This window comes from Rhinolophus ferrumequinum, chromosome 5, assembly GCF_004115265.2.
Source record: "Rhinolophus ferrumequinum isolate MPI-CBG mRhiFer1 chromosome 5, mRhiFer1_v1.p, whole genome shotgun sequence".
NCBI classification, from domain to species: Eukaryota; Metazoa; Chordata; class Mammalia; order Chiroptera; family Rhinolophidae; genus Rhinolophus; species Rhinolophus ferrumequinum.
The window spans coordinates 34265399-34289071 of NC_046288.1; the positions used below are offsets into that span (position 1 = coordinate 34265399).

Sequence of the window (23673 nt, forward strand, 5' to 3'; positions counted from 1 at the left end):
AAGAAGTCACTGGGGGCCAGCTCAGGTGAGTAGGGAGGGTGTTCCAACACAGTTATTTGTTTGCTGGCTAAAAACTCCTGCACAGACAGTGTCCTGTGAGCTGGTGCATTGTGATGAATGGATTGTTGGCAAAAAGTTCAGGCCGTCTAAGTTTTTCACGCAGCCTTTTCAGCACTTCCAAATAGTAAACTTCATTAACTGTTTGTCCAGTGGGTACAAATTCATAATGAATAATCCTTCTGATTTCAAAAAAGGTTAGCAACATCATTGTAACAAGTTCGCAAACTTAATTGTCACTCCTTGTAGTCCCTTTTTAAAACTCATTTTTTAAACCTTTGTGTATGCCGTTTCTCTTCTGCCAGAACTTTTACACAGTCCTTAAATTCCATGCCTTTTGGTTATAGTTTTCTAATATAAATCAGAAACAAACACTCGAACTCAAACCATGCATTCATTTTAAAGTTGCACAGGATTATAATTAGCGGTGTGGTGATAAATGTTTCACAACCGGCTTTCGGAGTCAAGAGAGGCCTGATTTTGTCACATTTGCTAGTTTTCTAGCTTTATATGCCCTGCCATGCCAAATTAACCTACCTGCATAACATTAACGTCACTGAACATGGAGCTGGGAAGAGATGCACAGGAACACAACCTTGTACAGTATTTCTACCACACAGACATAATAGATGTGCAAGACTGCAAGAGCATCAACAATAGTAAGATACAGTAAAATAATTAGGGAGTGATTAATTTTTAGGACTTTTATTTTCAACATATTTATTCAACTGTGTTTATTTAATAATATAACTTTAATAATGGCTGTGTTTAATAACTGGTTTACAAAATTCCTGAAAACTTAGCAATCAGCTCTCGTATGCCAAGCCAGTTCAGCACACCACTGTAAGAGCAAGCATATCTAGTAACCACTACCACTTGGTCAATTAAACCTACTTTTGTTAGTTTTTGCCTCACATTTTACCATATATTTTAAATATACCTCAATAATTTTGCTCTAAAATCTTATATTTGACTCAAATTATTCTATTTAGCAGAAAGAAAAGATGATATAAGAAAATTAGCTTCTTATAAAACCAAAAAGTAGTTCTATATTCAGACGGGTGAAAATTTTATCAAATAATTTCTGAATTTTTTTTTTCTCTGGATGACTATAAACCTGGTTTCTGGGATCTTAACATTTATCACTGTTACCATTATTATCATCTAACATTTCCTCCTGAGAAAATGTATCCTTAGAGGGAAAAATAATAGTTTTAAAATCATGCATGATTCTAGTCTATATGGTGGTAACTGGGCAGTTGTTACAACTAGAAAAAATTCACAAAATAGTTAGAGTACGTTTTATTTTAATGGTGCCATCCTGACACCAAAGATCGTAAACTCTGAATCTAGAATAATTAAAATAAATCCTATGTAAACACCACCTGCTACTCATTTCCTTCTGGATATAAATCCAGGTCTATTATTTCTTGGTTGTGTGGAACACAACCTGTGGAAATTACCAAATTGCTCTGAGCCTGTTTCTGTATTTGGAAAATAGAGGTAACCACACCTCATTTACGCTGGTTAGTATGCATTACATGAGACCATGATCACAAAGTGCATTCTTCAACGTCGGGCATAAATAACAGGTTCTCAATAAATATCCCCTCCTTCCCATGTGCTAATCCCAGAATTTTCCAGGATGAGGTGGGACTTAGTCTATTGTGGTGATCTCTGAACGAGTGTCAGGAATTATAAGGCAGAACAGAAGGCGGAAGACCGTCTTATCTCTCCCTTGGCAGAAAGCTCATCACTTTAGATTTGTAAGTCCAGTGCAAAGCTGGTAGGCTCTGGCTTTTAAGCAAGACTGTCTCTCTGCTTTCTCCATGGAAGCAACGCTTCCATTTAAGGAAGGATGTTTTCTTAAACCAGTGGTTCTTAAGCTCTAGGGTCCATCAGAATTACCTGAAGGGCTTCTTACGACAGTAGTATGTCTGGGGTAGGATCCAAGAGAATTTTCTCTTCTAACAGGTTCCCAGCTTGGAGAACCACTGTTCTAGTCTCTTCAGCTCATGCGCTGCAGTCTAAGCCAGTGATTTTCCTCTAAGTCCCAATACCTCCTGTATTGGTTAAAGGGGCATCATGTATTATCTTGCTGTAAGACAAGAAAAAAATGCATTCTGATAGTTTAAGTAACTGTAGATAAACCAAATCAGAAGTTTATAAACATCTAAATCACAATTCATTAGTCCTAATCCTTTTCTTCAAGTTAGTATTTTCACTAAAACTTTTCTTAGGATAAGTGCAATGGCAGAAGGCTACTTGACGCCATGACTGAGAAATATAGGGCACACTAATTTAACATTAAAAAGAAACTAAGAATTATTTCAAATGATAATGTTCAAATTTTTCAAATTGCATTGTCTTCTTCTCTGATTGTCCCAATCTTCCCGGTGTCCCTTTTATCCTAAAGCTGCAATGTTTCAAGTCATTTCTCCAGAATTTAGTAGTGTATATAAAACTTATAAATCATGAGTTACTGACTTTCATTTCACTTGAGTTTTTGTTGACCTCAGTTAGATTGTAGACACTGATATCCAAACCACATTTCTTTTTTTCCTTTTTGTCTTCCATAGCACTTAGCGCAATGCTTTACAGGTAGTGTGCAGTCAATACATATTTACCAATGAATTTTGATTAAAATAAATCCACACCGCTGTTTTGATCAAAAAGCAATAAAATGATTGAGAAAAACAAGGCACAGAACTGCAAATAATGTGCTGTCTTTTGTGTGCTAAAGGGAAGAAATAAGATTGTGTAATAAACTGTTTTGCTTGGTTTACAAACAGTAGAAGGACATATGTAAGAAACTAAAGAAAGAAAGTGTTTATCTGAAGGGAGCAGCAGAGTGGGACAGGGTGGGTGGTAAGAGATACGAGCAGGACTTTTGATGTACATCTTTTTAGAGTTTAAAAAAAAATTTTTTTTTACCATGTGAAAGGTTTATCAACTGAAGAAGTTGAATTACCTCCTTTTCTCTTTTAAATTTTTCTTGGTATTGACCATGATATTTATTCAATTAATGTTTGGCTCTACAGGATGAGTGAACTGCATTGCTTGGAGGGCAGCAACAGACAACACAGTGTGGCTCATGCCCAGAGAAGTGTTGTGTTTGTTTCCAATTGCTGCTCTAACAGATTACCACAAACTTAGTGGTTTAAAATGATACAAATTTATTATCTTACAGCTCTGGAGGTCAGAAGTCTAAAATGGGCCCACCAGGCCGAAATCAAGGTGCTGGCTGCATTCCATCTAGAGGCTCCAGGGGAGCATCCATTTCCTTGCCTCTTCCGGTTTCTAGAGGCTGCCTGCCTTCCTTGGATCACCCTCTCCTGGCCCTCTGTCTTCAAAGCCAGCAATGACCAGTTGAGCCTTTCTCACTGTGCCATCTCTGCTCAGACTCTCTGCTTCCCTCTTCCCCAATTAAGGACTCCTGTGATTACATCTGGCCCACTCAGATAATCCAGGATAATCTCTTTATATTAAGGTCAGCTGATTAACAACCTTAATTCCATCTGCAACCATAATTCCTCCTTGCCCCGTAACATAACATAGTCACAGTTTCCAGGGATGATGTTAGATATCTTTGGGGGCCATTGCTATCCGTACTACATATGCCTCTCATCATCTGGTATAGAGTTTTGAATCACACAAACCAGAATACCCAAACCACCTGCTCCCTCTCCTGCTGCTACATATAAACCAGCAAATGAGTCTCCTTTGTTGAATAATTTACTTTCCGAAATGAAAAGGACCCACTCAAGGAATGCAGCCATTTAGTTTATATTTCTTCCCTGTCTACTGAGCTAACAGGGGTCATGAATAATGCCAGTTTTTGTGGTTAAAAAATATGACTACAACTATAGAGCTTTTGAATTTAAAAGAAAAATGTTTTCACCTAGATCACTGGCTAGTCCTTTCTCCTCTCCCTTATTCCTGAGGCAGACCCTTGGGTCAACCTCTTGGCATTATGTATAGATTTATAGGCAGTATATTGTAGTGATTAAGATAAGCTTTGGAGCCAGGTTGCCTGGGTTTGAGTCTCAACTACATAATTTATTGGTCAAGTGACCTTGGGCCAGAGTCTTATTCTGCACAGTTTATGTAACTCCTAAAAATAATATATATTAGGACCTACCTACTGGTTGGGGTAAGAAATAAGATGATGGTGCAAAGCATTCATAACAGTGCTTGGCACGTAGTGGGTACTTAAAAAACGTTAGCTAGTATTGTTGATTATTTTCTAGTTCCAAACACCAAAATAATATGTGATGGTTTATTGAATTCTCTTTCCTAGGAAATTCTTATTTCCATGCCTAATATTCTCCTGGCATCTTGAGGCCTTCAATATTTCAGGGACCTGTCCCCCAGTCCTGAATATTGGATGTAGGGGTTTCTCTAGTTGTCCTTGTTTCATTTGACAAAGCTTGGCCATGTTGCTGGCTCCCAAGTCCCCACAAAACCTCTCTGCATACTGCTGAGATGGATTAGGTGATTGTTCAGAACTATCCCCTCCTGCCCTATCCCCATGGGCAGTATCCTCCTTCCTCCTTTGTCTTTCAGCTCAGTCATGTTACTTGCTTTGGCCAATAGGCTGTTAGCAGCCATAATGCAAGCAAGCGCTTGAGAGGTACTTGGCAGTTGAATGTGCCCTCTTGTACTCTAACAGTGCCAGGAGAAGAGCTTCCTCCAGGTAGCTCAGGCCCCAGGCAGAGCCATCTTAGCCATCCTACACATCTGAGAGAATAAATGACTTTTTTAAGCCCCTGGGTTCTGGGGTGGTTTGTTACATAGCATTATGGCAGCAGTGACTAACTGATACATTTGTCCATCCTCTTAAAATTTTTCACACTACTGACCCATTTAACAACTAATCTTTGAAACAACCTAATCGGCAAGCCTATTCATCACTTCTCCTAGCAACCAATCACTCCCTATGCCAAACATTCAAGTGTTTTCTCCCTTGTCTTTCCTTATTTTATTTTCAAAGGGTAATGCCATCAACTCACACACCTGTCATCAAAAAGCTATGTGCAATAATGTTCATTGCAACATTATTCATAGTAGCGAAATATTGAAACAAGGTAATAACCATCATCAGGAAAACGATGAGTAAACCATGATACAGCCACACAATAGAATATTACACAGCAGTTAGAATGAATGAACCAGAGTAGCTACTAGAGTAGCAAGAGTTGAACAGAAAGAGCCAGTGGCAGAATATACATACATCATACTACCATTTACTTAAAGTTTAAGAACCTGCAGAATAGTATTATGCAATATTTATGGCTCTGTCAATATTTTGAAATGAGTATAACAACATGCACGAGAATAACACTCAGTTTATTAAAGCATTATGTTGAAGATTTGATAAAACTGGGTTGTGATATGTAATATTACTATATCATTTATTCTTGTGGGTATCTTTAAAATATTTTACAATTAAACATTTTTTTAATAGCAATATTTTTCAAGAAAGACTGTGAGCGTTATTGTAAGCTGCTTGCTATGGTCTGAATGCTTGTGTCCCCCCGACCCCCCAAAATTAATATGTGGAAATCCTAATTCGCAAAGCGATGGTATTGGAAGTGGGCATCTTTGGAAGGTGATTCAGTCATGTGTGTGGAACCCTCCGGAGTGGGATTAGTGCCCTAATAAAAGAGACCCCAGAGAGCTCCCTTGTCCCTTCCACCTCTGGAGGACACAGCGAGAAGACAACTGTCTATGAACCAGGAATTGGGCTCTGACCACACATGGAATCTGCGGTGCTTCGACCTTAGACTTCCAGCCTCCAGAACTGGGAGAAACAATGTCCGCTGTTTATAAGCCACCCAGTCTATGGTATTCTGGGATAGCAGCCAGAAGGGACTGGGGTACTGCTCTTCTCCGTTTCTATGTCAGGCTGTTCCCAACCCTCCTGGCTGTTCTCTAATTTGGCTTCTGAACAAATCCGAGAATTTGCTCCACCCGAGAGCATCACCTGCTTCTCTTTTGCTCTCAGATCTTCATTATGGACTTCTGCACTTTCTGCTACATACGGAGAACCCACTAATGAGAAAGGCAAGACACAGAACTGTGAAATCTGACCTGGAATAACCGATAGCCACCACAATCGCCCCAATCCCACTTCGCATTAGCTCTCACTTTTGAATTCCAAATGGGACTCTACAGTGTCTCCCACTAGGACTTTAATTTTCTCTACTCTGACTTATTTTTTTTTTAAATGGAACATGCAGAACTATCTTTTTAGAAGATGGATCAGATCACCATGACAGCCTCCCTCTTAAACTTTCAATAATTCCCAATTACTGCTAAATGTTATGCCCGATACCTGAAGCATGTTATACAAAACTCAGCCCTGCCCAGAGGTGAGGTAACATAAGGGCTGAGGCCAATGTTGACTGAGTCCCAGTTACAACACTTTTTACTTATGTGACCTCGGGTAAATCACTTAACCTTTCTAATCCTTAATTTCCTCTGCTACAAATTCTGATAAAAATAGCACTTCCCAGAGTTTCCTTGAAGATAAAAGAGCTGATGGTGTGACCAGGAATGATGACGTACTTCGGCTTCAGCTTTTGCCTTCTTGAAGGAAAGAATTCAGTCAAGAGACAGGGTTTGTACAAGACAAACCCTGTCAGCAAGAAGGTTATTAGTCAAAGCAAGTATGAGGTATAATCAAAACATACGGTGAATGTTTATATTTTAAAGAATTTATTACAGTAAAAGACACATTGCCATTAATTCCCCTCAAAATAGTCCCCCTGACTTCAAAGACACTTATCCCATGGTTCTTGCCACTTTCTGAGGCAGTTCTAGAAGTCTTTAGTTGCGCTGTTCTGGCTGCCTCGATGTCATGAATTGATTCAAAACGTTTACTTTCAGGGTCGTTTTGATTTTGGGAAAGAGCCAGAAGCCGCACGGTGCCAGATCCAGTGAGTAAGGTGAATGAGGACACACCATGTTTTTATTTGACAGAAATTGCTTTACCAGAAGCCATGTGTGACATGCAGCATTGTCATGATGGAGGATGAAGTAAAGACACTCACAAAAGAGGACCTCCAGAACTGCTTCAGAAAGTGGCAAGAACGATGGGATAAGTGTGTTCGAAGTGAGAGGTTATATTTAATGGGAATTAATGGCAATGTGTCTTTTACTATCATTTTTTTTTAATTTAAACATTCACTGTATCTTTTGATCATACCTCGTACCCTATGAGATATGGGGCCCGCCGACCCAAAAGAGGGAAGCAGCCTCCCATTACACTGTGTGAGGGTTTTTGTCTCTATGGGTAGAATTGTCTCCCCCTCTCCCTCTCTGTTATCTTTCTCTTTCTCTGCTGAGGTGCCCTGTTCTCCCCTCTGGTTCTTACGGCATGCACATGAAGGTTGTTTCTTAGGGCATGCGCATGAACCTATCACTATCCCATGATTTATTTGAGAATGGTCCTGAGAAGCAGGATGTATATTCATTAAAAAATGGTCCTGAGAAGCAGGATGTATATTCATTAAAAAATGGTCCTGAGAAGCAGGATGTATATTCATTAAAAAATGGTCCTGAGAAGCAGGATGTATATTCATTAAAAAATGGTCCTGAGAAGCAGGATGTATATTCTGATAAGCGGCGTGGTTTCTCTCTCTCCAGCATTTTTCTTTCTAACAACATATCTTGTTGAGCAAACAAGGTGTTTGTGCCCCAAGTGAGAGCAGCTGCAAGGGGCCTTGACCCAAGTAGGAGCAGCTAGCTGCAACGGGGCCTCCTAACCCGGGCTAGTTCCCTCCTTTTCCTGCTCATTTCCCCATTTCTCCCTACCCTACCAATGGCATCAAGCATTACTTCAAAGCTTGATACCCAATAAATGCCAGCTTTTCTTATCTTCTACTCCATCCTTCAATACACAGCTGCTCATAATTCCCTCAATACATGTATGGCTTTAATTTTTGTTCCCTTTGGTTGTTCCAAATGCCTAGAATGCCCCTCCACCTTGTTATCTCCTGGAGTCTTTGGTTCCAAACATCACACTAGAAAGCAAATAAGTTTAGCAGAGGGATTACAAACTACCTGGGTTCAAAAATCTAGCTCTGCCATTTACTCCCTGTAGGACTGCTTAAATTACCTAATCTCTGTCTGTTTCCTTATTTACAAAATAGGGGTAATATTAGCCTCTACCTAATAGGGTTTTTGCAAGATTTAAATTAGTGCACATCTGTAAAGAATTTAGAACAGTGCCTGGCACAAAGTAAATGCTAGACAAACTTCACGGGCTGTTACTGGAGTGAGTGAGGACTGTCTAATCTGAATCCACTGGGCCTAGAACAAAATAAGCGTTGCAATAAATCCGAAGAATTTAGTGTAATTGAAGAAGTGAAAACTGAGGAAATGGGTTTCAATATGAGGATGGTGGGAAAGGGCGCAGGAAAGTTTAGAGAATTCGAGGGGACGCAGTGTTAGGGGCAAATCTGCAAAGAACTCGAGATTCAGCAGCCGATGGGCGTGGCCTCGGGTGGCTTTCAGGTGGAGTCGGAGGCTGGAGAAGGGGCGGGAGGAAGGGGCCGGAGGAAGGGGTGCGGTCGCAGTCGCGGACCGGGAACCAGCTCCAAGCACCAGCCTGCGGGGCGCACATCTGGCTCGCAGGGCGCAAAGCTGGCTCGAGATTCTGTGGCACACGGGTCCCAGCGGCCGAGCTTCAGGGTAAGTCCGCCTCTCCGCGCGCAGCCGCGAGCCTCTCCCGCCGCCCGGCTGCCCCGCGGCTAGGAGCGGTCTGCGCGCCTCGCCCGGTTCCCTCGCGAGCGCGACGCGGTCCCCGGCAGGGCTCACCTGGCGCCTATGCTGCAAACCAACCGTGCCGCGCAGGTTCAGGGCCCGAGGGGCCTCCGCGGGCACAGAGTCCACGTTCCCCATTTCAGATTAGAGGACAATGAGGTCCTGGGAGCAAAACTGCCGCGCCCTGGGAGGGCTACCCAGCTATGGTCACCTCGGGGCACAAGCTGACACCCCACTGTCTGGGCGCCCTAGACCCTTCCCTTTTCATCACAGCTAGCGGAGTAGGGATCCACTTGGCCATTACTCTTTCCCACTCTCCAATCGTAAAGGTCTTGGGGACAGAGAAAGAGTAGGGCATCGGAAGGGTCCTATGAATTCTCCCAGTCCAGGGCGTCTCGCAAGGGGCGGGGCTGCCTCCAAACTCCGTCCTGAAGACTCGGAACCCCACTCATACTTGTGAGCACGTTGTCTTCTTCACCTAGGCAGTTTATTTTGTTTTTCTTAATATTTTTAGGAAGTAGAAAAAAAGTGTGTTTAAATATTGGGCATTGGGAGTCCAGAAGTTTGCTTTCTCTTGAAAAGGCTCACCCATTCACTAGACATGAATCATTCCTCTGGCATTTGGCATTTGAGTCAGCAGGTGGGGCATCTTGAGTACTTGATTGCAAATGACCTTATATAGGAAATTGTGGCCTAAGAAGTTCTGGGTTCCTGGGGGCCCCTCTGGCTGCAGATAAGAAGTTGCACCTCAGAGCTAAATTCTTTCCAAGGATTTGTGATCTACACAGACCACAAGACTATCCTCAGGGAGTGCGCATTCACAACTTTTTTTTTTTAATAATCAACATCATAAAAAATGTAACTTACTAAAAACGTTATTCTGCAAAGATGTCCCCATTGGCTTTCATGAAGGCAGAAAACTTCAAACTGACAGAAAAGGGAATTTAAAGATGTAACCAGAACCTTGTTCCCAGAACCCTCTGGTTGTGTAATCTGTTTAGAAATAGGCGTGTAAGAGGAAGTACAAGGAAATGATGTAGCCCCTCTAATCCCTTTCAGGAAAGGATGTTTAAAGTTCTATTGTTAGGTCATTTGGCCTGCACTGTGAAGTAGTTCTTTACTTCTTAAAACTTAAATCAGTAATAATTGTTAATAATTTACAAATTATACTGGATCAACACATATTGAGTATCAGCTTTGACCATGTCTGGACCAGGCACTTGGGTGAGGCAGAAGCCTGGGGTTAATTAAGTTCATCCCTTTGGAGAGGGGCTGCCTCGACCCTTTGGAGAGTGGCCCTACTCTCTAGCTGTGTGACTGGACCGTTATTGGACCTCTCTGTGCCCTGGCTTCTCCATATGCAAAGTGGAGATGTTATAAATGATATTTAGCTCCCTAGATTTATGTGAAATCATTCATTCATTCAATGAGTATTTTTCATTTTTTTAGTACCTTGAATGCCCCAGTGAAGAAACAAGACAAAACTGTCTAGCCTTGTGAAATTGACCTTTGAATGCTTTTCACAGTACCTGGCACACAGTAAGAACTCAAAACTCTAGCTGATGTGATAATACATATTATGTATTTTATTCAATGCCAGCAACAACAGCCCTCCTGTCCCCTTTTTACAAATGAGGAAACTGGACTCAAAAGAAAATGTATCTAGCTTAAACAGGCAAAACCTGAATTATCGATACCTTGCAGTCACTGTAGAGAGAGAAGAAAGTAGTGTTAGACCAGGGGTGTCAAAACTTTTTTCAACGTTTTTTACCAAGGGCCATATGCTAAACTAAATATATTTTTGGAATTTGCCGCGGGCCAATTAACAATGGATTGCGGGCCAACTGGGCTGCAGTTGGCCCACTGGCCGCAGTTTTGACACCCCTGTGTTAGACCCTGTAAGTAGAGGGCCAACCGCACCAGGCTACAGAGAGCCTGAGAACATTGGGACTAAATATTTCCAGGGACTAATGGTATCATTTCCTGTTGAACTTTGTTCTGGGCTGTCATTGAATTTTTAGAATATTTTGTTTCCAGGATGGGTGGGAGTAACTTGGATTTCTGAATCAACCCGGGAGATCTGCCAGCATGTTTGAATAATGTCTACTTATGGAAAGTGTGCCTGGGATCCACCAAAGAACTGTCCTTTTCACCTCTGCACCCTACCAAGGACCGCCTCCTCAAAGAGCAGGCGTGTCTGTTTTTAACGGGCTGTAGGCTCAGAGCCTTGTAAAATGTAAATGAAGATTTCACAGTCAAACCCAAGGAATCAAATTGAAGCCAGCTAAAACTTGTGTTGGGGTGAGGAGGGCTGGCAATTTTCTGTGTTTTTGTTGTTGTTCCCTATGATGATAGTCTGTCCTGGTTAAAAGAAGTCAGCCATCAACATAGTTCTACTAGATTTTAAATGAGTCAAAAACTGGCTTTCCAGGAAACATATTTGTAAACTTTTAAGTTAGAGGGGGTTTTCTTCCTGTCTTGTTTGAGCCCTTTACAGGTCTAGCACCACCCTTTGTACACAGCACGTGCTCAGTAAATGTTTGCTTAGCAAGTGGGCTACTTGATGTTAAAAAACAGCCTCTTCTTGAGGTGGTTCCTGTTTGAACGTTGGGTTCTGTTTTCTGGATTAAAGATTAAGGGTTGGTGAGATTATTGTGTTTGGAATCCTAGCTTTATACTGTTCAATACTTTTTTTTCTTTTAATAGGTTAGAGTGATCTGAACTTAAGGCAAAGGTGGGATATCATGGCATCTCTCTGGGTAAGTAAAAATGAAGCGTTCCTAACACGGTAACTTAACTGAGTCCAATCAAAACACAAAAAGTACTTTTTTTGAAAGTTGATAAAAAGTTCATCTGAAAAAGTTAACATGCCAAAAAAGCTAGACAATGTCTAAAAATAATAAAATATAAAATGTGTTGTAAAAGTACAGGGTTAAAATAATTTATGATTACACCAAATCAGAGACGTCAATAACAGAGAATAAATTTAGTGTTTAATTTGGGGATTTATTATATGATAAAGATGACATTTCATAACAGAGAGGAAAAGATGGCTTGTTCAATAAATGATGTTAGGTAAACTTCTAGCCATTTGGGAAAAAGTAAATCTATATTCCTTCTCCCTTTTTGCATTAAAATAAATTTGAGATGGATAAAATACTGAAATGAAAGAGATGAAATATGGGTGAATTTTAAAAATAATCTTGGTGTTGGGGAAGGCACTTACCACCAAGACACAAACCAAAAGCTTAAAAGAAAAATATTGAACTACTTAACTACATAGTATAAAATTATAATTTATGGTAGCAAACAATACTATTAGTAGAGTCATAAGACAACCCACAGGGGAAAACTATTTATAGTGTACCAGACAAAAGACTTATTTCCCTAACACACAAATAACTTGAAAAATCAATAAGAAAAATGAACTCAATGGAAAAATTTGTGAGGGACATGAAAAGAATTATAAATGTTCAATAAACAAGATGACACATCTCACTGAAAATTAAAGAAATAGAAATAATACAACAAGGAACCATTTTCTACCTAAGAAGCTGGTAAAGGTGAAAAATATGTAGTAAGACCAATGTTTCAGAGGATGTGGGCAAGCAAAGTCTCTCATACTTTGCTCATGGGAGAATAAACTTGGCATGCTTTTGGATTGTATTTTGGCAATAGCTATTAATGTTTAAATGTACATACCCTTTGACCCAATAATTCCACTTCTGGATATTTATTATTTAGGTATATTGGTATAAGGTTGAAAAAATAGGGGCCTAAGGACTTTCATTTGTATGAATGAAAATATGCAGACAGCATAAATGGCCATCCATGAGGTTTGAAATTAGTAAATTACTCATTTGTAACTTATAGCCATTTTTATGTAATCATTAAAAAGAAGGGGAGGGAAAAGTGGTCAGCTCTGTATATGCTGACAAGAAAATGTCCAAAGCTATATTAATCACTGAAAATAATCAAGTTACTAAATAGTACATACAGAGTGATGCTGTTTAACAGAATATATACTGTAACACATGAAAACTTGCTGAAAAGGTGGAACTGTGAACAAGGGTACTCTATTATTTTTTAATGCATCACCTGTGCTTCAATTTTTTTTTTTTTTAAAAACAATGAACATAGATTCTATTTTTATAAGTAAGGGGCAGAGGAGGCTTAAAGAATAGCTTGTATGGAGATGTGACCAGTTCTTGATATGAGAAGTGCCAGAGGAAAGTGTGCTGTTGCAAGGCTTTGCTTGGTCCCAAATTATTCCCTTATCACTGGCCAGGACGCTGATCTCCCCTCTTTCCAGGTCTGAAATTCCTGCTGCTCTTATGGATATCTAGTAGAGTCAGATGAATAACTCCATCTCTCCAAAATGCTGGTACTAAAAAAAAAAATCTCCCTCTAGCTTTTGTCTATAAATAGATGTGGAATTAGTTGGTCAGGCTCTCCAGCTGACACCTTCAAAGTTGTGGCACGTTTCTGAAGGGCTGGGAGAGACAGAGGGTGTATTAGTTTTCTATTGCCGCCATAACCAATTATCACAGATTTAGCAGTTTAAACAGCACTCATTTATTACCTCCCAGTTCTGTATGTTAGAAGCCCCAAATGGGTCTCATGGCACTAAAATGAAGCAGTTGGCAAGGCTGTATTCTGTGCTGGAGATTTAAGGAAGAATCCACTTCTGAGCTCGTTTAGGTGTTTTGGCAGATTTAGTTCCTTACAGTTGAAAGGCTGAGGTCCCCGTTTCCTTGCTGGCATCAGGGGCTGTCCCATCCCCTAGAGGCTTCCGCCAGTCTTTGTACGTGACCCCCTACATCTCCGAACAGTAAGGGTGCATCGAATCCTTATGTTTGCAGTCTCTCTGGCTTTCCCTTTGGACCATCTGTCTTCTGCCTTCCTCTTCTTCCAGCTGGAGGATGCTCACGTGATGAGATTGGGCCCACTCAGATAATCCAGGATAATTTCCCGATTTTAAGGTCTGGAACCTTAATTATATCTGCAAAGTCCCTTTTGTTATATAACGTAATATGCACAGGGTCCAAGGATGATGGTGTGGAGATTTTAAAAGAGAGCTATTGTTCTGCCTACCATAAGGGGCTAGGAGTATGGAGACATCAGGTGGTGGTAGCATTTGTCATTACGCAGCAGGAAGGAAAAAGGGGAGCAGATTAGAAAGGAGAAGCTGTGCTTGAGAGGAAAGGGGGCCCTTGAGTGAACAAGGAGCCTCTAGCTCCTGCAGCCTTTTCTTTCCTATTTTCCTCTTCTTCTCAAATTAAAGAACTAACATTTATGAGTGAGATCTCTGAGAATAAATAATAAATACAACTCAGAACTACTGTGGAAAACAGAATGGCAGTTCCTCAAAAAAATTAAAAATAGAACTACCATATGATCCAGCAATCCCACTTTTGGATAAATGTCCAAAAGAATTGAAAGAGGGTCTCAAAGAGATATCCGCATTCTCATGTTCATAGCAGCATTATTCACGATAGGCAAGAAGTGGAAACAACCCAAATGTCCATCAACAGATGAATGGATAATCAAAATGTGGTCTACATATACAATGAAATATTATTCATCTTTAAAAAGGAAGGAAATTTGGGGTATATGCTATAACATAGATGAACCTTGCGAACATAATACTAAGTGAAATAAGCCAGTAATAAAAAGATGAAATACTATATGATTCCATTTATATGAGGTATCTAAAATAGTCAAATTCATAGAGACAAAATAGAATTGTGGTTGCCAGGGTCTGGGGGAGGCAGAGAGGGAGAGTTGTTGCTTTGGGTACAGAGTTTCTGTTCTGCACCATGAAAAAGTTCTGGAGAGCTGGTTCACACACTGTGAACAGTTTTACAACTACCGACCTGTACACTTAAAAAGGGTTAATGTGGTAAACGTTATGATACGCTTTTTTACCACAATAAAAACAACACCCAGGTTTGTATAAATATTTATATCACTATGTTTTATCTATTCTCTTTTTCACTCTACATATAAAAGTGCACGTGCGCGCCCTCGCGCACACACATGAGCAATCAAGTCCATGCTTTTCTACAAACTGTAGATGGGTCTGTGGGTCAGTGTACGGTGAGTTGACTGGAGAGATCTGATCAAGAGTAAGGACTTCAATTTCAGTGGTTACCGTTAAAGATGAAAGAATGGCTGGTGTGCTAGGTCTGTATAGTCAAGGAATGTTGCAACCCTCCCATTGTTTCGTAAACAATATGTTGCATTACTGCTTCCTTTGTTTGGAAATGTTGAATATCTCTGTTCATACATGTGTTCTACTACTTAACCCTTGATGAAAGGGCCTGATGTCATAAGAGTTTATACTCTTTGATTCAGGGTCCTTTGTCATATGTTGTCTTTAGGTCAGAGCAAGCACTCAGGCAACCTGCAAATTAGAATGTCTTAGAACATGACTTTTTATTAAGATACTATAGTAGTATTTTTTTCCATATTTGCCTTCTATGCCGGCTTTCTCATGCAAATATTCTGAGCTGTTTCCTTCTTGGCTAATTCCTAACTTACTTTTACAGAATAATAATGAATGCAAATTACTATTATTTGTACTCTCACATTAGTATTTTTATTATGCTACTGAAATTTTTCAAAATTAACTTATAATCACTGTAATCCCCATGAACTACTGTAACATCCTCACTTGCTATACCTTCTCCTTTCCCCACTCTACACTCTAATTTGCAAAATGAGGAAGGGAAATATAGGGACTGTGGACCCAAGGGATAAAAGTTTTACAAAAATATAACATCTCATAAATATGATGCCTACTAACTTGGTCTTGTAGGAGTTCATCCAAAGGGTAATTAAACAATTAAAGCAGCAAGTACCTAGTGCAATAGGCTCTACCGGGAACAAAATAAAGACAATCCCGCCACAATCCCAGCTCTCCTTTTCATAAATCTCTAATGATTAAAAGATAGACTCTTGAATATGACCTTGAGCAAATTACTTAGCCTCTCACTATCTCAGTTTCCTCATCTGTAAAATGGGTATAATATTAGTACCTACATCACCTAGTGTTTGTAAGCATTAAATCAGTTCATGGAAAATGCATTAACAGTGCCTGGCATGTAGTAAGTATTCAGTAAGTGTTATAATCATTATCATTTCAATATATTGTTTTTTTCCTAAAAATATATTCCTTGCTCATTAATATTCCTGCCACTGTTTTAGTAAAAGAGCTTCTGCCTGTTTCCTGGGCCTCAGTTTATTACATATCTGCAGCTTCCTCCCCATTGGAATGATTCTGTCTGAGCTACCTGAAACAGATGGAGTCTCCCCAAATAGTCTTTTTGACCGGTCCTATTTTCAATATTTTCTAGTGTTTTAAATATATATAAATATATATTTAAGACCTTGTTTTTTTAGAGCAGTTTAAGTTCACAGCAAAATTGAGAGGAAGGAAGGTACAGAGATGTCCCTCAAATCTCTGAGATGCCCGCACACATGCACAGCCTTCTCCAGTGTCAGCATCCCCCACCGAGGGCTACATTTGTTACAGTTGATGAACCTGCATTGACATATCATTATCATCCAGAGTCGATAGTTTTAATTCAGTTCACTCTATGGGTTTGGACATTTACATATTTTTAAAGTCATATAATGCTCCATTCTCACTCTAAGTGGGTATACTGCAATGCAGTTCTGACACTAACTACCAGGTTTAAGGGCTCAGCCCTCACTTCAGGTGCCAGCTGCAAGTCTTAGAGCCACCTGCATTTCTGACCAATTAGCTATAAATCTGGACTTTCCATGACCCTCTGAGGTTCCATAATTCTCTTCCACAACTTACAGAACTCACTGAAAGTGCTATGCTTACAATTACAGTTTTATTATAAGGACTACACATGGGTGAGTTCTGGAAAGGCTCAGGAGGCAGAGCTTCTGTGCCCTCTTCCCATGGAGTCAGGCTTTGTCACCCTCCCTGCACATCGCCAGCTAGGAAGCTCCTCCAACCCTCAGTGTCCAGAGTTTGTATGGGGGTTTCACTACATTGGTGTGATTGATTACATCACTGGCCAGGCCTTTGAACTCAATCTCCAGTCCACTTCCCTTCTCAAAGTGCCAACCCTTTACTAAAGTCATGGCTCGTCTTCTTAGTGGTCAGTCCTGATCCTAAAGCTGTCTAGGGGCCCACCATGAGTTACCTCATTAACATAACAAAGACACTTCTATCAGGAATTCCCAACGATTTTTGAGCTTCTGTGCCTGGAACCCAAGACAAAGACCAGATGTAGTCTTTATTATACCACACATATGTAACTCATATCAAGGTCTACAGAGTTTCCAAAACATCATATTCCTTTACCAAAATTATATTACCGCTGGCACTGGTTATCTTATGCTAATCAGGAGCCCTGATTGGAAGTTATATCTTTAATAATAAGTAACGGGGAAATGAATTAATGTTCAGTAATAAATACAGATTAGCAGGCAGAATCACTCAAAACATGGGGTCCATGGAGAAGACATAATAAGAGGGATTCGTCATGGTGGAAAGGTTGAGAAAGGCTTATCTAAAGCAGAAAGTTGCTAATAGGAAAAGCTAATCCATGGTAATGTGTTCATGGTGAGAAATTAGCAGAGCTTCCCTTCCCCACCTGACCCTTCTTTCCTGTCTTTCCTGGGAACAAGATTGGTGCAGTTTGACCCCTGAGGACACAAAGTTCCCATTTCTGCTGTGTAATCCAAAGGAATGACACCAGTGGTAGGGCTCCCAGGACAGGAGCAATGTGCTAACATGAGAGAGAATTTGGGGAGGGTAATGCCTTTCAAATTCTGTCCCGTGGATGACGCCAGCCCTGGGCATTTATTTTGATGCTGTTGGTCATGGATGTAAGGAGTCTCTGAGAGCCCTGTCCAGTTTCATATGTGTTGCTCTGGTGGAGACATCCCATCAGACCTTTATTTCCCGGTGTGTTTGCTCTTCCTGGCCATGCAAATTTAATATGTATGTGGGGAGAACACCTGTGTTACATGCATGTGGAAGTGCTGAATTTCTCCTCTGGTCTTCTGTCTACCCCATCTCAGGGCTGGAAGATCTAGCTTTCTGACTATTTTAATTGAAATGGACTTTTAACACCCCAAGCAGAACAGGCAGCATACCTGATTAGGTATTCTTCAATATGATTGCAACTTCCTGTCTGATGTGTGCTTTAAACCATATTCCCTGAAGCTTATTTAAATAAATACTGGCACTAAGACAGTTACATAAATGGGCCTCTGCAGGAAATTAATGAAGAACAGGTTACACCTGGATTTCAAATCAAAACATGAGAGCTTTGTTTCAGGACAAAGCCTGGAAAGAAATCCTGTATAACCTGAGTGAGAACAAGCGAGGCTTCCTGGGAATGAATGGAATGGAGTTTAAAGAGCTGTCCCTTGCCACTCCCTGACCCACGCTCAACTACCAAGGAGGGAAGGTTTCTCTTTCATATCTAATCATAATAAAAAGTTTAATTTGCCCATCTAATGAGTGGCCTTTGAAGAAGTCTAGTAAATCAGAGGCAAAGAGGAAAAGTTTTAGATTGAGAGCAAGGAATGTGAAGGGGAAAAGGTATGATTTGATTCTCTTGAAAGTATTTTTTGAAGGATGCAAAGCAGTTAGAAAAATATTTTAGAGTACTGAACAAGAAGAGTACTACAGAAGTCTCACATGAATTAAAAGAGAATAAGTCAAAAGAGCAAAAAAATCTTAAAGTCCCATTATCAGATCTTTGCTCCTTTTATTTTCAACTGTTTGCATTTGATTAAATACCTCCCCTAGGTTCTGGACGCATGTTTACATAGGAGTAGTGATAACCCCATATGCACAGGATTGAGAAAAGGTGGAGACTGCATTTGTCAGATTTTTGACACACACCGTGGAGCTTTGAAAAGTCTGATAGTGGCATTTGAGAATTATCAAAGAAAGCAAGACCCAGAACAAGAAAGCATTTTTATTCATTTATTCATTTAACAAATATTTGTTAAATGTCTACTATGTGCCAGACACTGTTTTAGTTTCTGGGGATACAGCAGAGAAAGAGAAATTAAAAACATGGAGCTTACATGCGTCTGATTTTTATTTCTTTTCACTTTCCTAAACTTTATTACAGAAAAAGCAATGATGATAAATTTCTAGAATATAGTCAGTTTTCTGGGATTCTTCCTCGAAAATGTGACATTTGATTTCCAAATGCCAGAGCGGACATGGTTCCCAATTATACTAAGTGGGTGACAGGCTGAAATCCTAAAATGCTTATCTTCCAGCTTTCCCCAGTCTGTGGTCTGTCTTTAGACCTGCAGTAATTGCCTGAACAGCTGCTCTGGCTTCATTAATTTTTGTCTGTAGCTCTCTGAGCACTTCTACGAGCAGCAATTGCAGAATTTGAGCAGCTTCATTAAGAACTGTATCTCCTGTGTCAATACCAAGAATATGCTTTCTAAAGCAACATGCAAGCCTTTTTTGTTTGATTTACTTTAACAACTGCATCCGGTGTCAGATGCTCCAGAACCGAAGTATGAATTACCTTAAGCATTACCAGCTAATCATTATGAATCTGAATCTGAAGAAGGTTAGCCAAAGCCATTACACCAGCCTTAAAGTCAGGATTATTTACATCCAAATTGGTCTATGGCTCTGTATTTTTAGCTACATTATCAGCATTTTTTTGTATTGTCAGGTACCAAGTCCTTGTATTTTTCAACATTACCTCCATATTCAAGTCTAACAGCTAAACCAAGAAGCCAGTCAATTGCTTCTTGTCTATCTTGAATCTTAAAAGGACCATTAACATCTCTGAGATACTTTTTAAAGAACTTGGGCCAGTCACTGCTGTAGACGTTTCTTAAATTACCCATCTTCAATCCCGTAATGTCTGATTTTCTGGTCTTCAAGCTAAACAATACAGTTTCTAAATTTTGTTTCCTCTTTGTCATTGAAGCCAGCAGGGTTTTGGTAGTTGAGTGCTGTCAGCTTGCATCGGAACATAGTCCCCGCTTCTCGCTCTGGTCCCCTGGGCTTTGGCCTGGAGAAGAGAGGTGAACAGGTGCCGGCCGCTCAAGCGCTGGCAACACCGCCCCTGATTTTTATTAGGGAAGACAGATAATAAACAAAGAGATACATGTATAATATGTAAAGTCAGCTGTATGCACTCTGGAGAAAAGCAGAGGTGGATAATGAGAGTGATGGAGCATGTTCTTTTCTGCTCACATATGTGAACAGAAGTCAACAATGGAGTGAGGGAATGGGCGAGGAGAGTATCAAGGGCAAGAGCATCCAGGCAGAGGGATCAGCAGGTGGAAAGCTTGGAGGCAGATGGGGTAGGTGTATTTGAAGAGCAACAAGAAAACTCCCATGAAGTAATAGGAAGGGACAAGGAGATTTGGTGAGGCATTACAATTCTCTTTTGTTCCTTCAAGATCTTCCAAGGGCCACAAAGAATCCCAGTAATCCCAGTAAGCCTTCACATGAACTGTTCAAGGAGTTTCCATTACCTTGATTTACTTTAAATGATGAAGCATTCTTAACTGTGTAGCAACTTTTTGTTAGGTTTGGCACTTCCCAAATACACCTCAGGAATGGTGTCTCCTCTCAGAAGATAAGTTAGACATGCACAGAGCTGAGGATGTGGGCAGAATAGCCACATTAGTCTTCAACTTTTTGTGGCTGTTGGCCATTAGGAGACTTTAATCCAGAACTCTTAACTAAATTAATCACCTGACTTTGATGGTGGTACAAAATATAATCTTCAGGAAGTTGTGCTAGATGACTCAAAAGAGGAGGAATATAAATTATTTCTAATCTGCTTTAAGCAAATAATGAAAATTATTGTGAGAAACAAGGTTTGTGTTGATAAAGGCTTTTTGGGCCCTATGTTTCTTGCTCAACCCAGATACTTGGGTTTGCTGCCTTTAAAAGAGAAACCCTGAGTTCTTGGAGAGACAGCAAGGAAAATACAACAGAATCACTGGAAACATCCCCAGTGCACCAAGCATTCATCCTGGCTTCTAGAACCATCTTTGAAAGACCTGGAATAGCCTGTGGTGCTGAGAGTGGCCATTAAAATATTCCTGATATCTCCCAAATCTCCCAGGATACAATGATCACTTTGATTTCTGGGCGATCGATATTTGGAGGAAGCAATTGCATCAGGCAGCCAATTGTCTAGGGTAAATTCCACACCTTGGGGTGTCATTGTCTTGCTTCCATCTATGTCCAGCAAACTCATTCAGGGTTATTTATTAAACTCCTATCTGGAGGATAAGCACTGGGCTGAGAGCTGTATGTATTGTAATGAGTCAAACGAAAGGCCTCTGCCCTCTGAAACTTTATTTTAGAGGAAGTGGATACCCAGGTATAAATAGTGAGAGAGATTACCGAATGCTGAATACCCTGAGCGGGGAAGGTTGCCGAGATGGAGAATAACAGGAGAGGACCCACTCAGGTCAAGTGGCCAGGGCAGGCCTATCAGAGAAGATGGTCTTTAGGCAGAGAACTAAAGGTAGAAAAACATTCCAGGCGAAGGAAACAGCACGAACAAAGGCATTAAGGTGAGAAAGAGTTCAACATTTATCAGCTGGACTCTCAGAGAACTGAAGTGAGATGGGAAAAGGGGAGAGTGGCTGCAAAGTGGGGGTGATAAGGTGACAGAGTCCCAGAGAGCAGTTTCCCGGCTCTCGACCTCACGTGGAAAGGTGCTGGCTTGGTTATTAGATGGCCATCAGCTGTAATCAGATGGTTATCCACTGTAGCTGGGTGGTCATCAGCTATAACCAGTCAGCCATTAGCCACTAATATAACTGCCGTGGCTACGCTAGGGGATTGCTTGGTTGGTTGGTTGGTTGTTGGTTGACAGAGAAGCAGATGGCGGATTGTGGCTAGTAAGTGTGGTTAGCAAGCGGGTTGTGGATTGCGGATCATGTTGATTCTACTTCCTGTGTCTCGCCTGGCTGCCAGCGAGACAGGTGCAGGAAGACCCCCTCATTGGGTACTGGTGGATGTTTGCTTTTGTGTCTTGACCAACCGCTAGCAAGAATATAGTGGTATGAACCACCTTTCCATGGCTCCGTTGGTGTTCCTTTTTGGCCTCACCATATCCTGCATTCTTATGCAGGGAGCGGGAGCTGAGTCCCTGCATTACATAAGGGAGGTGGGTCAAACCCTGCCAGGCCATGTGGACGGTGCAAGGAGTTTGGACTTTATTCAGTATCCCAAGGGAGATCAGAGAAGGGTGTTCAATAGGGGAATGCCATGATCTCATTTACAGATCTCACAGATCCCTTGGCTGCTACGTCAGAAATGGCAGGAGGTGGGCAACTGAAGGAGGTGGAGAGGAAGACTAGTGCAGATGTCCACCTCCAGGAGAGCAATTGGGACTTGGATGACAGCAGCCACAAGGAAGATGGGGGGAAGTGCACGTGAGATTATCTTTCTGAGATAGTTTCAACAGGACTTGCTGATGATTGGATTTGGAGGGAAAGAGCAATGAAGGAATGAAAGGAGACTCCCAGGTTTCTAGTGGGTGGTGGTGACATTTAAAGGGATGGAGCGGATTGAAAAAGAGCAAATTGGGGATGAGCTCAGGGACTGGAGTTGAATTGCCTGGGTTTCAATCCTGGCTGTTCCGCAGACAAGATATGTGACCTTGGGCAAGTCTCTTGCCTCTCTGTGCCTCAGTCTTCTCCCTTGTAAAATGGAATCATAAGGGGGTGATTCTAAGGCGAAAGGGTGCATGTATACACATGCCTATCAAGCTCAAGTAAGTACCATGTAAGTGTTACATGGGGGAAAAATCAGCTTGAGGGGAAATAATAAGTTGATATGTGAGATATAAAAACAGATACATCAAGTAGACATTGCATATGCAAGACCAGTGGTGCTCAAAATATTATAAGTCTGGGCTGGAGATACAAATGTGGGAGTTGTCTAAGAAAGAAAAACAACACAAAAGAATGAAACAAGAAAAAATGAAAAAAAAAGAATGTGGGAGTTGTCTGCGTACAGAAGGGGGAGTGGCGGATTAGAGGGAAAGAAAAGAGAAAGAGACTTCCTGCTTTAGAAGTACCTATTTTGTGGAGGTCAGGCAAAGGGGAGAATAAATGCAAGCTGGGGAGGCAGAAAACCCCCTGGGATGAGGCCCCGGGGCCAAAAGAAGTATGTGTCCAGCTGGCTTAACCATGATGACACATGCTCCTGAGGGTCAGGTTTCTCCTTATTGTAATCGGGGTTTCATAGAAAACACACCACAAATTGTTTGTCTCTATCTTCTGAATTTCTGAATCTCATTCATCTTTCCACTCCAGCCCAACTCTCTTCTCTATTATCACTTTCCAGTGCTCTTGCTCTGAGACTCCCCTGATGAAATCAGGAAAAGAAAAGCTAGTGAGTAGATGTTTTCTCATTTGAGTTGAGTACAAGATGAAATGCAAACATCTCCTTTGGACCTCTTGGACACATTGCTAACTTAATGAAGCCAGGACGTCATCTTCGCTTCTATCAGGCCTCTCCGAGGCTGCCAATCTCTGCTTCCCACCCCTGGCTTCTCTTGGCTGCCTTAGTGGAGAGTGTGCCTGCCGTGATTAGTGATGGTTAGTGATGGTTAGTGATGGTTAGCAGTGATCACTGCCAGCCTGTGGGAGAAGATAAGTCCCCTCGTATTTGCCCTGCAGGACCCAAGTGGTTACCAATCCTTTCCTCTGGCATAATACCTGCTTTATTAATTTCCTAGGGTCTGTCATTACAAAGTGCCACAAACTGGGTGGTTTAAAACAATAGACATTTATTGGCTCACACCTCTGGAGGCTAGAGGTCCGAGATCATGGAGTTGG

The 23673-nt window shown here is 41.0% G+C and overlaps 1 protein-coding gene and 1 pseudogene across 1 annotated transcript in view; one reads left to right on the forward strand and one right to left on the reverse strand.

Annotated features, from left to right (window-relative positions):
* The first annotated feature begins 8599 nt into the window (after positions 1-8599).
* ANXA3 (annexin A3) overlaps positions 8600-23673 on the forward strand; it is a 57941-nt gene continuing 42867 nt past the window's right edge. The window contains exons 1-2 of the mRNA XM_033105305.1: positions 8600-8754; positions 11533-11585. Coding sequence (XP_032961196.1) covers positions 11571-11585 — 15 coding nt within the window. The 5' untranslated portion in view covers positions 8600-8754; positions 11533-11570. The remainder of the gene's footprint in view (positions 8755-11532; positions 11586-23673) is intronic.
* LOC117021914 (RNA transcription, translation and transport factor protein-like) lies at positions 19103-19834 on the reverse strand (annotated as a pseudogene).